This window comes from Passer montanus, unplaced genomic scaffold (assembly GCF_014805655.1).
Source record: "Passer montanus isolate IOZ18808 unplaced genomic scaffold, ASM1480565v1 scaffold106, whole genome shotgun sequence".
Lineage (NCBI taxonomy): Eukaryota > Metazoa > Chordata > Aves > Passeriformes > Passeridae > Passer > Passer montanus.
The window spans coordinates 3,373,923-3,388,294 of NW_024357170.1; the positions used below are offsets into that span (position 1 = coordinate 3,373,923).

Below are 14,372 nucleotides of genomic sequence, written 5' to 3' on the forward strand. Positions count from 1 at the left end.
TGTATCAGGAGACAGTTGTCCTGTCCTTAGGAAAGGTAACAAAAGCTGCAGGACTGGCTAGCCAGCAGAAGGAGACAAGCAGCTCCTTGGTGGTCCTGCTCACCTGCTGCTGGGCTGGACGGGGTCAGCCCTGGCTACTCTGACTGCTGGCTTCCTCTTGCTGTTGGAGCCAGAATACCTGGCACCCCTTGCACTGCACAGGTCTATCCCCTGATGTAAACCCAACTTTGGGGCTGTGACAGCACTGAGCTCACCCTCTTTCCCAGCAGTACTGCAGGAAGAGCCTGTTGAAAATGAAAAAATCAATTCAGAAAAGGTAAAATGAGAATCTGTCTGCTATCTTAAAAGTGTTGTCTTGGTCTTACCCAGCCCCTGGCTGTGTGTTTTAACCTTCTTTGCTTTTATTGTTCTGAAAAGGGGGAAGTGCTTGTTATGGTACACTGTGTACAATCACTTGGGAAGGAGAATAAATTATAAGTAGGGAGGTTTATGTGGTGCTTAAGGTAGGAGCTAATGGGTTGAGTTAATGTCTTGTCACATCAAAGGCATACTTATTGGCAGTAAAATGCGGCAGCCAACCCTTGTGAAAACCTCCAGTGAGGAGGGGAGTTGCAGAATTGCAATGTGTCTGCCAGAACTTTGACTGAAATTCTAGTAAGTGTGAGGGGAGCGCCTTCCCTCCTCTCTGTTTTCTTTGCCAAGTGATGTGTCCACTGCAGAGCTCTGCTCCTCCTCTTCCTCTGCTCTTCTTCCTCTTCCTCCTCTTCTTCTTCTTTCTCTTCCTCTTCTTCCTCTTCTTCTTCTTCCTCTTCTTCTTCTTCCTCTTCTCCTTTCTTCCTTTCTTCTCCTCCTCCTCCCACCCCCCCGCCCCCGCCATTGTCCCAGGTAATCTTTGGCCCAACCAGCAGTGTTGTTCACCTGCAGTTCTTCAGCTGACACATATGGCACAGGTGCAAGGTGTTAAACATGTATCCCTTTTTTCCTGCTGTCCAGGTAAGTGTGCTTACAGACCAGGTGGAGGCCCAGGGAGAAAAGATCCGGGATCTGGAATTCTGCCTGGAGGAGCACAGGGAGAAGCTAAATGCCACGGAGGAGATGCTGCAGCAGGTATTTCACAGCTCCATGTCTGTCTTGCTGTCTTGCCTTCCTTCTGTCTTAACAAACTTTGGTGGGAGCAGTGCCCTTCAAGGTGTTGAATCCTTTGATGTCTCTTAACTAAGGGATCATTTTCTACCATATTGGCTTTAAAGTCTTTCTACTTAGTAATGACTGTACTGCTTAATGCAGGAATCCAGTTCTGCCCTCCTTTGAGTCCTTCCCCACTGAACTTCCAAGAGCCTTAGATGAAAGCCTCTGGCAGGATGGGTGGATTCCCCTCACAGCTCCTTTCTGCGCAGAGCGACTGTGATAACAGACAGGCTTTTTTCTTGTCCTGGCAGCCAGCGCATGTTAGTGCCCCTGTGATCCCAGATGCATCCTAGGTGCCTGGAATCTGTCAGATGGATAATAACTGTGTCTCAGGGTTTCACGTAGTACAAGAATGAGGGTGATGCTATTCCCCATGAAGGAGACCTTTGGCTGTCAAAATAAATTGCTGGTCTCTTCCCCTTGGGTAAATAATTCCATTCTCTTCCTCTTTGTCTTGAATCAGGAGCTTCTAAGCAGAACAACCCTTGAAACTCAGAAGCTGGATCTTATGGCAGAGATTTCCACTCTGAAATTAAAGCTTACATCTGTAGAGAAGGATAGATTGGATTATGAGGACAGATTCAGAGACACAGAGGTGAGTAAACCCTGACAGGATAAACTGTGAAAGCTGTGAGGTGTCTTCACCTTCACCTTCACATTTTCTGGGATTTTTTTTGTGTCAGGCAAGAAGGGGAACTAATCTTTAAGGTTAGAACATGTTCGTTTTGAAGCAAAAAGTGTCCTCTTTGTTAAATTCTGGTTTTACAAAGAAAGATTTCCAAAGGCAGTTTTTGGTTCTGGCTGTTAGGTCTCAGGAGGATTGGATTTAGGCTGGACTTTAAGAAAATTAACATACTGCACTCTCCTGACCCCACATAAAACTGTCACCTTCTGAGTAAGGCATGTCTAAGGCAAGTACAAAAAGCAGCCATGTGCAAAGACACTGCCCAGGAACAGAACTTCTGGGGTTGCTAGCAGAGAGTGAGCTAACTTGCTGTGGGGCTCTTGGGAAGCCTGACTTCAGAGCCCAGCCTTATGGGAGCCTGGGAACAGCGCCAGGTGGAGCTGCCATCCCTGGCAGTGCTCTCCTGTGGCATTTCACTCCGTGCTGCAGGTGTATGCAGCTCAAACTCACTCATGTTGCAAGCCAGAAATGCTCAAAGCAGGTGGGCAAACACAGGGAACTCCAAGTATCAGCTAAGCTGTCCTGACAGGATGATGGAGCCCATATCAGAAATATCTCAGAGCCTGCCTATGAAGCAGAACAAAATTTCCAGTTCTGGATTCATAAATGAGCTGAAATGTCAAGTGTTTGTTATGATTGTGGATGTTCCAGGTGTCATTCATTTCTAGAAGGAAAGAAGCCATATTGTCATGACAGGACACAAATTGCCCTTTGCACTTCTGCCAGTGGTTTCCCAACTGCTCAGTTTCCAGTAAAGCACCATTCCTCACTTGTATTGCAAGCACAAAACCAAAAGTCAGTCTTGCTTTTGGATTGGTCTTTGTGCCTGTCTGAAGTAATCTGCAGACCCAAAGAAAGCCACAGGTTGAAAACTAATGCCTTGTATCACTTTCAGATTTGGAAGTGTTTCTTTAGGTAGTGACAGCAGTGTTCATTCCTGCAGTGCAGCACATTTCCTTGGGTGCTGCCAAGCTCTGGGATGGATTCCTGTCGCTTCCTGTTACCTTTGCCTCTAGTTGGTAACAGATGTTATGTGGCAGTATCAGAGCACTGCCTTCAAAGCAGCTGATTTGGTAGTGCAGACAAGCTCTGTGCATGGCATTGCTGGAGAAATTGGCAGGGGAAATAGTGGAGGGAATCACTGAAGGTCTCCTGCACCCATGGGAAGTGTGTGTAAGAGCTGGCTGCTCTCACAACTCTTCTGGGACTCTGCCTACGCAGAGCTCAGCTCTTTCATGAATTACAGCACACAGCAAATTACTCTCTGTGTGCTGACACTTACTCTAAGCAGCCCAAATGAGGGATAAACGAGCTGGCACCAGCAGTAAATGGCTGTGGGGAAGCAAGGTTTGGTCCAGATGACCACAGGGAGCAGGTGCTTTCTGACCTGGGTTCTGTTGAATCTTCATTTGCAAACACCCTGTAGTTTCTTCTGCTTTTCAGAACTGCTAACAAAGAGTGACTGGGCTTTGACTGATTTGCTTTCTCTATTTCTGCCCTTATTTTTACTGAATATTGTAGAGTTCTCCTGGTCTCCCTCTTTCTTTGTTTCCCCCCTGAACTGCAGTCTCTCCATTACTTCATAGCACAGCTCAGCATACCAGGAAGGTGGACATGAAGCCGCAGGTTCCCAGAAAAATGGTTACAATGTGGGGAATACACCACAAACTGCAAATCTGTAATCTCTGTGCAAGAGGCTTATCCTCTATGAAGACCTTCCTCTTTTAAATACTTTGAAAGACACTAAATGCCTTTGATAAAAATCACCTACATTTTATTTAAATTGTAGTTACTGTAATTAGGGACTGTATGGATTTATATCAAGGATATTTATGCCAGAACTAATTAACTATTACTAAAATGTTTCTTCCTTCATTTGAAATCCAGAATGATGTATTTTAGTGTCATATATATTATTATATTGTTTCTTCTTTATTTCAACACTTTATAGCTGTAAAAATGCTTAGGTGTAAATGCTGGAAGGGATATTATGTCTTAATTTCCATTTAGTTCAGTGAAAATATGGATGTCTAATTAGTTGGAGGGTCTCAGCCCTTACAGAATCTCTAAGAGATATTTTGGAGGCAGTACTTACTAAGAAGTACGCAATATTTTATTCAGTGTTGATCTAATTATATTGCTGTATATCAATTATTTTAGAAGAGCTGAGTATTTAAATGAATATTTTAAATATTTCACCCTAAAACATGTTAGGGCATTTATGTGGAGTGATTGAAATGGAAAAAGATTCATACCCAGACTGGGAAAGCAAAACTGTAAATATTGCTTCTGGTTTTATTTAGGGAAAAGAAAAAAATTGATGTCTGACAACTTGTGCAGCTACTGTCTTCTACAGAATTACCATTCTGATTAAATCCTTCATATTATCCATTTGTTCCTATGTCTGTCATCGCAACTTCCCATTCCAGCTTGGTTGGTTACTCATATTCCCTATTCTTTGTCTAAACAGATGCCTCACTAGATCTTTGTGCTCTAGGATTTTCTGTCTAGATGTTCACAAACGCACAGCTTTTTCAAAGCTAATTGTGTACTTAATAGAGATTCTAGTTGTTCTGTTCTTTGGATTATTCCAGTATTTCCACTTTCTCAGCAGACGCTAGCATTATTTTCCTTGAGGAGCGCAGGTGGTCTGAGTTGGGTTGAGTTTATGTAAGGAAATACCCTGCGAGGGAGTTTATTTGGGAAGGAGTCCGTAGCCAGACTGGGCCTTTGAAGCAGCAGCCAGAGGCTAAAACTGGCTCACTCACAGGGAATTCTTTGTGATTTATCCACCATCACCTCCAATCTGGTTGCAAGATTGTTCTGTTTTCTGTGTGACACTGAGTATTTTAAAAGTCATGTAGTTCAAGAGACAAATACGTGGAGAACAGCCTCAGCAGTGAGTTCAACCCAGCATATTTAGACATTGGATCATGCTGCAGGAGAGAAAAGCCCCAAACAAATCAATTGTTGAGGAATTTCAGGTGTACCTGAATTAGAAAGTCATAGATTAAAAGCAGTAATTACTAAAAACATTAACATGTTCAGTATTTTCATTTTCCTTGTAGTTCTGAGAATTGAACTTGGATCTTTCTGAAGAAATACAGATGCTGCTCTCTTAGCATCCGGTTTATTAAACACAAAATAATAACCAGAGGTTTGTAAGCTTAGGAGGTGTGGTGTGGGGCTGAAAGGCAGGTGTTACCAGGGACCCATGAATACCTTCTAAATGTCAGCTTCTGGCTTGTTAATTTATAAATATAAATCTCTGTTAATTGTAGTATTAGCTCTGAGAAACTGTGCTTAGTGCTATTAGCTTAATGTACAGCTTGGATGTACATGGTAATCATTGGATGTAACCCAATGGATAGGGTTTGCTTCAGATGAAGGAAGGAAAGCAAACATAAGGACCATAAAAATTTTTATTTGAGGGTGCTGAGGTCCTGGCACAGGTTTTTCAGAGAAGCTGTGTGTTATAAATGAGAAGCTTGACTAGGCCAATATTCAAGTAGCAATCAATTTATTACTTAAGATGGTAAAGTATGAGCAATACAGCGCTGTGTACAGTGGGGGAAATTTTCTCTCCAACTGCACACCGATAGTTGGGGCTTACAGATATTTATAGGGGTACTCATAAGCTTTCTCAGCAGTTTCCATTCTCAATTTTTACGTCACAATTCTATACACTATTGTGATTTAGTTTTTCTCAGAATGTATCCCAGAAAGGAGTATCCCCAGATGGTGGGGTCCAGCTTCTGAAAGAAGAAAGAAGTCTCCCAGCTGGTGAGGTCCAGATTCTAGATGCGGGTTCACTTTTTAATTGCAAGGACTATAAATCTCATAACAGTGATGTCCAGCTTCCCTTGGTCAAAATATCAATCCTTGAGTTGATGTTCATCTTCCTTTTTCAAGCTGCTTTTCAATATTTTGTTAAGGCATCGAGATAATGTTTCCTTTTTATATATTCTAAAGCTATAGTTTCAAAGATCCTTACTACAAGTAATATTCTAAAATTATACTTCAAAAGGTTATTATTGCAAAACTCTTTTTAGCTAGAAGCAGAAAGTTCTTGTCAAACAGCACCATCCTTAAAGCTTTAATTCGAATGCTCCTAAATCAACTTAAGACTTATAAAGGTTAATTGCAAATAAAGGATAGGTTCAAAGGCCTTCTTCCATGCTTTACTTCCTCAGTTATTTATTAGAATTGTCTTTATAACTGTCTCATGGTCAGTTTCCATACATATCACAATCACAGATACACAGGTTGCCTGTATGTACCTGACACGAAACACAGCTTTGTATTTCACATGTGGCTACCCTATCCCTGGAAGTGTCCAAGGCCACGTTGGACAGGGCTCTGAGCAACCTGGGACAATGGAAGGTGTCCCTGCCCATGGCAGGGGGTCGAACAAGATGGGTTTTAAGGCCCCTCCCAACCCAAACCATTCTCTGACTTAGAGGATGAGGAGGCTTGGTGGAGCAGTCAGACTCAGGGTTTGTTTGACCAAGGGAGCTGGGGGCACTCAAGTCTGACCCCCAAACCTGGCAGGATCCATCAGGATAGCCAGGAGGTGGAGCTGGTCTCCTAAAGAGCTCAGATGTGAGTTTGTGATGGTTCAGAGTTTATTCCAAGCCAGGCTGAATTTGGAAAGCGCAGATGTAGTGGTGCCATTGATGCTTAAACACAGATGACTTTTCTTGTAGAAACCAGTCATGGTTCCTCTGTTCAGCCCTCAGTGAGAGGGCTCTTTTAAGTGATGGAAACTTGCATTTTTACAGTGTAATCACTTCTTATTTTGAAAAAGCAGGTGATGGCTGGTGAGCCTGGGACAGGAGGGACTGCAGAGGGGACGATGTGGCTGCTGCATGTTGAAGGATGTCTGCCACTGTTTTCCATTGCCCATCCTTAGTATTGGGCTCCAGCAGCTGAACAGAGAAGCAGGATTTTCCTGGCCCCCGGCACAGCGAACACAACTTCAGTTCATGAATTTATGTCTCCCTTAGTCCTCTGCCCTCTTACATCTGGTGCAGTAACACAGACTGAGAAACTCGGTCCCTGGATATTTAGGAAGCTCTGAGTTGCCTGACTTAGTCATCGATTTGGGTGGTGTGGTTTTGTGTACTGAGTTCCTTTTATGCCTGCTTTTCTTGTTGTTACAGTCATAGCTATTCTTCTGTTTTGTTTACTGAAGTTCTTTGCTGTTTCTGGTTGTCTTTTTCCCTCCACTCAGGATTTGATCCAGGAAATAAATGAATTGCGCTTGAGGGTGGGAGAAATGGACAATGAAAGACTGCAGTATGAAAAAAAACTGAAAACAACCAAAGTAAGTGAGGCTGAAGGGAAGAGGCAGAGATAGATGTAAATCAGGCTTTAGGAATTCACTCTTTTCCCTAATCCTTGCCTTCACCCTGCAAAATCCTGAGCACTCTCAGATCCTGGGGTTTCATGGTTGTCAGTTAGCAGCAGTGGCTATTCCCAAATTTTGTGCTGTGGTTTTCAGTTTGAGCATTGTTTTTTATGAAGGGTAACATACCATGCTGTAAACAATAAATTTATTACCTGTTTAGACCTTTGTTTTTCATGTGTGTCAAGAAATATCGGTTGCAGTATGTATGGTGTATGCCAAATAGCATTTATTTCCTCCTAAATGTGCTAAAAAAAAACCACTTCTGAAGTGAAAGCATTCACCTAAGTACTTCTAGCAGCCTGTTTCTCTAAGTGTCTAACTTCTCTTTGCCATTTAGCCTTGTCTCCTTTCTACCTTTAGTTTCCTTTCACTCTTCTGTCTCTGTTACCAGTCTTTAATGGCCAAACTTTCTAGCATGAAAATCAAAGTGGGTCAGATGCAGTATGAAAAGCAGCGGATGGAGCAAAAAAGCCAGATGCTAAAGGTGTGGTAGTTTTTGGGTAATGCTGGGCCTGTTTTGAGTCCTCCATGTTCCACCCTTTGCTGCTCCTGCATTGTGCTGTCATGCTCTGTTCTTCATTAATTGCTGTGTGTTGTTATGCAGTGTGCCCTTCCTCCTTAGATTTGGAAAGCTCTTCCTGTAGATATTCCTTGTAAACAGTTTTTATAACGCAGGGGAGAGGATTTTCCTTCTGAACCTTGCGTAAGTTACACATAATGGCATTAGACGTGGGTTAAAATCATTCCCCCTTCCAAGGGAAGATTGCCTTGTCTGTAGCTTACATCCATTATTCAAACAGAACTTTTTATCACCCTTTTAGAGAAAATGTATTCAGGAAAACTGTCTGGGAAATAGTGACTCTTTTATACTGTCCCTTCTCCCACGTGTAAATTTGCATATCGTACTTCTAATTCAGGAAAAGAAATGCACATTGACAACCACATGCAGCTCTAGTTGCCTGTGGATATAACAGCAGCTTCTCAAGTGACCAAGAAATTATCTTGTTTTGGAGTAGCATGGATCCTACACTAGCAGAAATCCCATCATAATCAGTGCTAACTTGGAGCACTGGGGAATTGTAGTTATTCCCCAACCACTGTTGTGGAAAAAGCTTTGATTTCTTGACAGTTTTAAAATTGATCTATTTTTTTAAATGATGCTTTAGAGCAAACAGGAACCAATTTCAGGAAATTCTGTAGCTGCCCCATAGTTTGGGTTGCAAATGTCACTATGTAATTTGCAACAGATTGTCTGAGGGTAGTTCAGGAAAATACCTAAGCCACAGTATTCTAGTTTGGTTTATTCCATTAAGGATTTGAAACGTCTTTTAGAAGCTGTAAGTGCCAAAATAATGAGTCTTGCCTTGTTTTGCTTTGTTTACAAACTGAACAAATTAAATTTTCAGTGTTGGGTGCAGTTGCAGTGGGGGTCCTGTCTTGATGATGCTGTTGTACAAGATATACTCGGACATCAAAGAAAGTTGTTACTAAACTGGGTGGGATTTGACTCAAATTTAAAAAAGTTAAATGCATGGATCTGTGCCAGTCACTTGCTAGTGCAGATGATTAGATCTAAGTTAAAACTTGACAGCATTTTTCTAATACACCCCAACTCCCCCAAACGCCATCTGTCTTATTCCCAAGAATCTCAGCTCCAAGCTTTCTTTCCTAATGCATGATCAGCAAACCCAAACTGTGGCAGAGGTACCACGTTTTTGTCTGAACTGCTTTCCAGTATGTGTCCATGTGCTTGCTGGTGTTGTGATTGATTTTTCTTCCACAGAAGCAGTAGTTAATTCTGAAACTGTCCTCAGCCTGGTATAAGCACAGCTTCGGAATTTTTCAGCTTCAAACATGCAACATGCCCTATAAATACAAAAAAAAATGTATGGAAATGTTAGCATTCAGCCTTTTCACCTGTGTTTTTTCTATCTCTGCAAGGTTAAACAAATAAGAAAAATGTTTGGTGTTTTTCCACCTTTTGCTCTTTCGTCTTTAAATTTTGATGCAAAGTTTCTTTCCAATTATACACAAAACCAACAATTTCAGACCACAGACCCCCTGATTTTGCTCTGTTGTGGGCTCAGAAGTCTGTTGGGGTGTTCAAAGTCACTTTGGTGCACCCTCAGGCAGTGTTAAATGTCAGGGGCTCTCAGTCACTTCCACCAGCTGAGGACCTGTCCATTGTGCTTCCTAGGAGGGAGTTGTGGAAACATCTCAGCTGCCTGTGGAAGCTGTCACTGAGTGGCTCTGTGTCTTTACAGGATGAGCTGTCAGCTCTGAAAGGCAAACTAGAGCAGAAGGAAGCTGAGGTGAAAAGGTTGCACGAAAAACTGGTTTCCCAGCTGAAAGTAGAAGGGATTGAAATACTGGACAGAGGTAAGAAAAAAGGAGACTCTCACCATGTCCTCTAAATCACTTTACCTGAGGTCATGTTTCCTTATACAGTAAATAAGTGATAAAAGCCTGAATTTTCCTGAACTTTGTCTTGAGTTTACCTCTTTAAACATATTTAGAGGGTGTTGATGATGCAAGTGCTAAACTTTCTGTCACAGCAAGATCTTGGTCAAATTTAAACAACACCAAGAAATTCTCTAATTAGCTCCTTATATGGCTTGCATGGGGCCTCAAAATATACAGTTTATACTGGCTGAGAAATTTTTTAACTAATTTCTACAAATGCTCCAAAAACATTGTGTTGAAAAGGAAACTTCCTGGTAAGGAAGGGGAAAAGCCATACTGCAGACCAAAGTATAATCTTGACCTAGCTGTAAGTAGGTGAAATCAAGGATTGATTCTGGATTTGTGTGCTCATAAAGTCTAAACCTTAATTAGGCTTGAATAAGCACAACAATTTTACATGCTGGGTAATTCTTTTATTAGCTTGTAAAGAAGAAACTGTTAGTATTTATTTGTGGGAATCTTAGATTGGGGACTTATTTAAACCCAGACATTTTTAATTAAAAATCACAGAAATTTTCCACAGACTTTTTTTACCTGATGCAATTTCAATTCTAAATATATCTTACTGATAGTTGTTGCTGATTTTAAGATTGTGCTTTTAAGGTATGCTTTTTAGAAAAAAAATGCACAAGAGATTAGTCTCCTCCCCTGATCTGAGGAGGAATATGCTGTGTGTAGATTGTCACATTTTATTTCATGAAATGGTGTTTTCAAAACCACTGACTAAGATCACTAAAAGTGATCACAATGAACTGTGATTCCATTTTTTAAAAGAACATTTAAATGTGAGCAGGGTCTGACTTCATTCTTCATGACTACTTATAGCAGGCTTTTTTTCCCTGGGGAACTACTTGAACTCTCATTACCCTCTGGTCCTCAGCTTTATGGTTTTCAGTGTAGCTCAGCAGAAGATCTTTTGCTGTGATGAAATATGTTTTATCTATCTTGCACTGATATTAAAAAATGCCGTTTCCAGATAACAAATTATCTGCCTCATTAGCTGAATGAAGTGAGGAAGAGTTGACTCATAAAGTATCAATAATGTCTTAAAAGTGATTTCATGTCATAACCTTAATGCTAATTTCCAATCCAATGGGTTTTCCCCACACAGATGAAAATTGTAAGAAGAAGCTCAAAGATAAAAGTAAGGTTCCTGGTGTCTTTCCATGACTATTTGCATTCCAGAAGTGCTTTCCAGAATAGCTTTCTGCATGTATTTGCAAAACTTCTTTAACAAACATTGTTAGGTTGCATAATCTATAACCCTTAGTTACACTTAGAGTAAAGCTTGAGAGCAACGGTGAGTTTCACACTTGAAACACAAAGTTTTCTGAAGAAAATCGTATAGATAAAGGAAGATTGGGTCTCGGGAAGGCTCACAAAGCAATTGCAATGCAGTTGCAATCGAGCAGACCAGATTTTCAGCCAGCATAACTGAGGGAAAATCACTGGAACTGGATCAGGTGCTGGTTTAGCCTGATATGTCTAAATGTCTTTCATCTAGAAAGCCAGCCAGGCTGCCTCTTTTCTTGTATTTCATTAAGGAGGAGAATGTTTTTCCTGCTCTGTTTGCTTTCCATTAATTTTTAGGAAGTTGAAACAGGGCTTTTTTGCCTGTGAGTTTGGCTACCTGCCTACATTTGTAGTGAAATTTGACTTTTACGCCATTCATGCAAAGTACATATTTAGGAAAAAAATTGAGATTATTTCCATTCTTTTTGAATTCCTAGCCCAGAACTCCTCCAGAACATACTATTTATACTTCTTGTTAAATAAGGATTATAGATGAAGCACTGTTGTCTATGTTAGGAACCTTTCCCAGGCCTGAACTGCCACATAATATTCCAGCATGACTGCTCATCACAGCAAACACTTGTGTCATTCCACTGTCTCCTGTTCGTTGCTCCATCCATGCTCGATTAGGGCTGAGCATCACTGCACAATGCTTCCTTCATCACATCCATTAATCCCCTGGCTTTGTTGAGTGGACTTGAGACATGCTGTTTGGGGTGGTCATTGACTGTTATACTGAGGATGTGTTTTATTGCATTCCAAATGTAGTATATTGTTTATTTTGAACTTCTTGTTTTGCAGATATTTGGTTATTTTAAAGATGGAGCTAGTGAAAGTCAAGCAGTAGTTTTGCTTTTCAGTTTTTCATTCTTATAAGGCTTGGAGAGGTGTGGGGGGAGGAAGGAAATTTCCTGGATTTCATAATTTCCTTGATAAAAATGTCAGAGCAGAGATTTTGAAGAAAAATAGCTTCCTTCTTTGTGTTTGCATCTAAAAAAGAATTTAAGTGGCTTATGTTTTGTCTGTAACTATGTAAATCTACTTTCAGATATTACTGAGTTGCTTCTAGATTTTTTGTTTTTCTTACTTCCTTACACTGTCTTATTTAAATTGACTTGGAGAACTCTATTGTGTTTTTAGATATAGAGGTACAGAAAATGAAGAAGGCGGTAGAATCTCTAATGGCAGCAAATGAAGAGAAGGTAGCAAAGTCATTATTTTTTCAGTAATCATTCATCAGATTGATTTAAATCTCTAAGAAAACCTTCACGTGTGAGCTTTTCACAATTCAACTAAAAACCAAATTTGTAAGAATCAATGATTTTTGCCGTCAGAAAAATTTGTACAAGGTTTGTACAAATCTATGATTTTCTGCAGTCAGAAGCACTGCAGTGCCTTTCAGGGGCTATGAGCATTTATGAGCTCTGTGCATGTGCACAGGATCTGTTCAGAGTCCTTACTCTGTTGAATTCAGTGTGGTTAATTTGCACTGTGTTCTGCAAATGTAAAGATCTCTGTACAAGTGCCAGATCACAGGCTGCATTTCCAAAAGGGCTTTTCTGTGAAGTATGAATTAGTTTCATACATGGTTTTTATGCTTTCATATGCATGTGCATTTCGATCACCAAAGCCCTAAATCCTTAGTACATGTCAAATTTATTATGCTCTACCTTTGACTTAATAAGGGAGCTGAAATCCACTTTCAAGGCTGAGACAGTTCTGATGATTAACCATATGATAGTTTTTTCTAAATACAACTTTTGATATTTCAAAGCCTCTCAGCATTCTGAGTCCTGTCCCATCCACACTTCCTATTTCTTTTAGTCTCATAGCCAGTTAAACGAAAGGATCTAGTATTTGTACTTCTTATTTCTGGGGGAGGAAGTACAGTCACAATTTCCTTTTATTTTAGGATCGGAAGATAGAAGAGCTTCGGCAATCTCTGAATAGGTACAAGAAAGTCCAAGACATGGTGATACTGGCTCAAGGTAAAAAAGGTATAGTACAACCGAAAACCAAAAAAAAACCAAAAAAAATGCTACTCATTTAAACTCCAGGTGTGTTATAGTGGTGAGCTTAACCATGTGACTGAAGCAGAAGCTATATCTGTATCACAATATGTAATGGCCCGTTGCATATGTTCTAAGACTGGTGGGGGTTTCCAGACCCTTTCAGAGAGGGTGAAGGTTGTCAACAGCCCAGCAAGAGTGAGGAAGCAAAATGTGTTTTTGTTGTGTTGGGTTCACACAATGCTGATTGTTGGAGAGGAAGCATTTTTTAAATAGGTATTGCCCTTTCTTGCAGTGCTGTGGCTTCAGGCACAGGAGGGTGTTAGAACAGACCTTGATTCTCTGGGATCTCTGCTCCATGGTCACTTCATGGAGCATGGACAGAGATTTCAGGCAGTGACAAAGAGAGAGGGCAAGAGAGGATTTTGCTGTGAGCAGACTTTGGTTTGTGCTTGCCTCAGGTCTTTGGCAACAAACACTGGATTTCTGCTCACCTTTTAGAAAGTATTGGTTATCTTTCAGAACCAGTCCAAGCCTCTTGGTAGCACTGAGGCAGTTCAGGAGCATCCAGGGTGGAAGAAGCAGAGGATGCCAACACTGATGTGGGCTTCAGTACTACCTAAATGAGACATACTCAGTTTGTGGCAGGCTGCAGACCTGATGTAGTCACTTCCAGGGTGGTGATAGGCTCTGAGCAGTGGGCTGCATTTTTCCTCAGGGTACCTTGAAGATACCACAGAGACATCTTAAGTTTCAGGGAGACCGGACCTTCTTACTTTTCCTTAGTAAATAAGGGAAACAAAGTATTTAGAACAAAATTCCAGAACAGACAGGAATTAAGTACTCCAGTTTATTCAGCTTGTTGAAACTGGTGCCACTAAATACCCTGAGGGTGTTTGCTGGACTTTTTGACCTCCCTCTGTTCCAACCCTGCTGTGTCGTGATGGTTGAATTGGGAAATGACACTTGGCTGTGGCTCCCTTTCTCAAAACTAAAAACACCCAGCAATCAAATCCTTCCAGTTTTGGCCCATAACTGAGCACACTGGCTGCAGCTTCTTTGGGAGTGAGGGCTGTGAAACCAACGGGTTTTTGTGTTCTCTCCCTTCAGGCAAGGAAACTGAAAGTGAAGACTTGAATTCAGGGTCTGTATCTGTGGGTTTATCAGACACACCAAGTCTGACTGACCCGGAGAAAAGCCTATCCCCAACACCAGTAACAGCATCTCCAATCCATGATAGGTTCAACGTGAGCATTCATGAAGAGGTAGGTTGGTTCCGGGGTTTTTTTTGCTTTATTTAATACCATCGTTCCTTGAAAACGCT

The 14,372-nt window shown here is 41.1% G+C and overlaps 1 protein-coding gene across 22 annotated transcripts in view; it reads left to right on the top strand.

Moving 5' to 3' along the window:
- Window positions 1-14,372, top strand: part of PPFIBP1 (PPFIA binding protein 1) — a 105,538-nt gene that overhangs the window by 70,425 nt on the left and 20,741 nt on the right. For 10 of the 22 annotated variants that reach the window (XM_039721408.1, XM_039721478.1, XM_039721463.1 and 7 more), the window contains 9 exons: window positions 994-1,107; window positions 1,652-1,783; window positions 7,107-7,199; window positions 7,675-7,767; window positions 9,548-9,662; window positions 10,858-10,890; window positions 12,180-12,241; window positions 12,952-13,036; window positions 14,159-14,313. In XM_039721408.1, the coding sequence (XP_039577342.1) occupies window positions 994-1,107; window positions 1,652-1,783; window positions 7,107-7,199; window positions 7,675-7,767; window positions 9,548-9,662; window positions 10,858-10,890; window positions 12,180-12,241; window positions 12,952-13,036; window positions 14,159-14,313 (882 nt within the window). The remainder of the gene's footprint in view (window positions 1-993; window positions 1,108-1,651; window positions 1,784-7,106; window positions 7,200-7,674; window positions 7,768-9,547; window positions 9,663-10,857; window positions 10,891-12,179; window positions 12,242-12,951; window positions 13,037-14,158; window positions 14,314-14,372) is intronic. The other 12 variants (XM_039721517.1, XM_039721564.1, XM_039721536.1 and 9 more) reach the window with 6 other exon arrangements.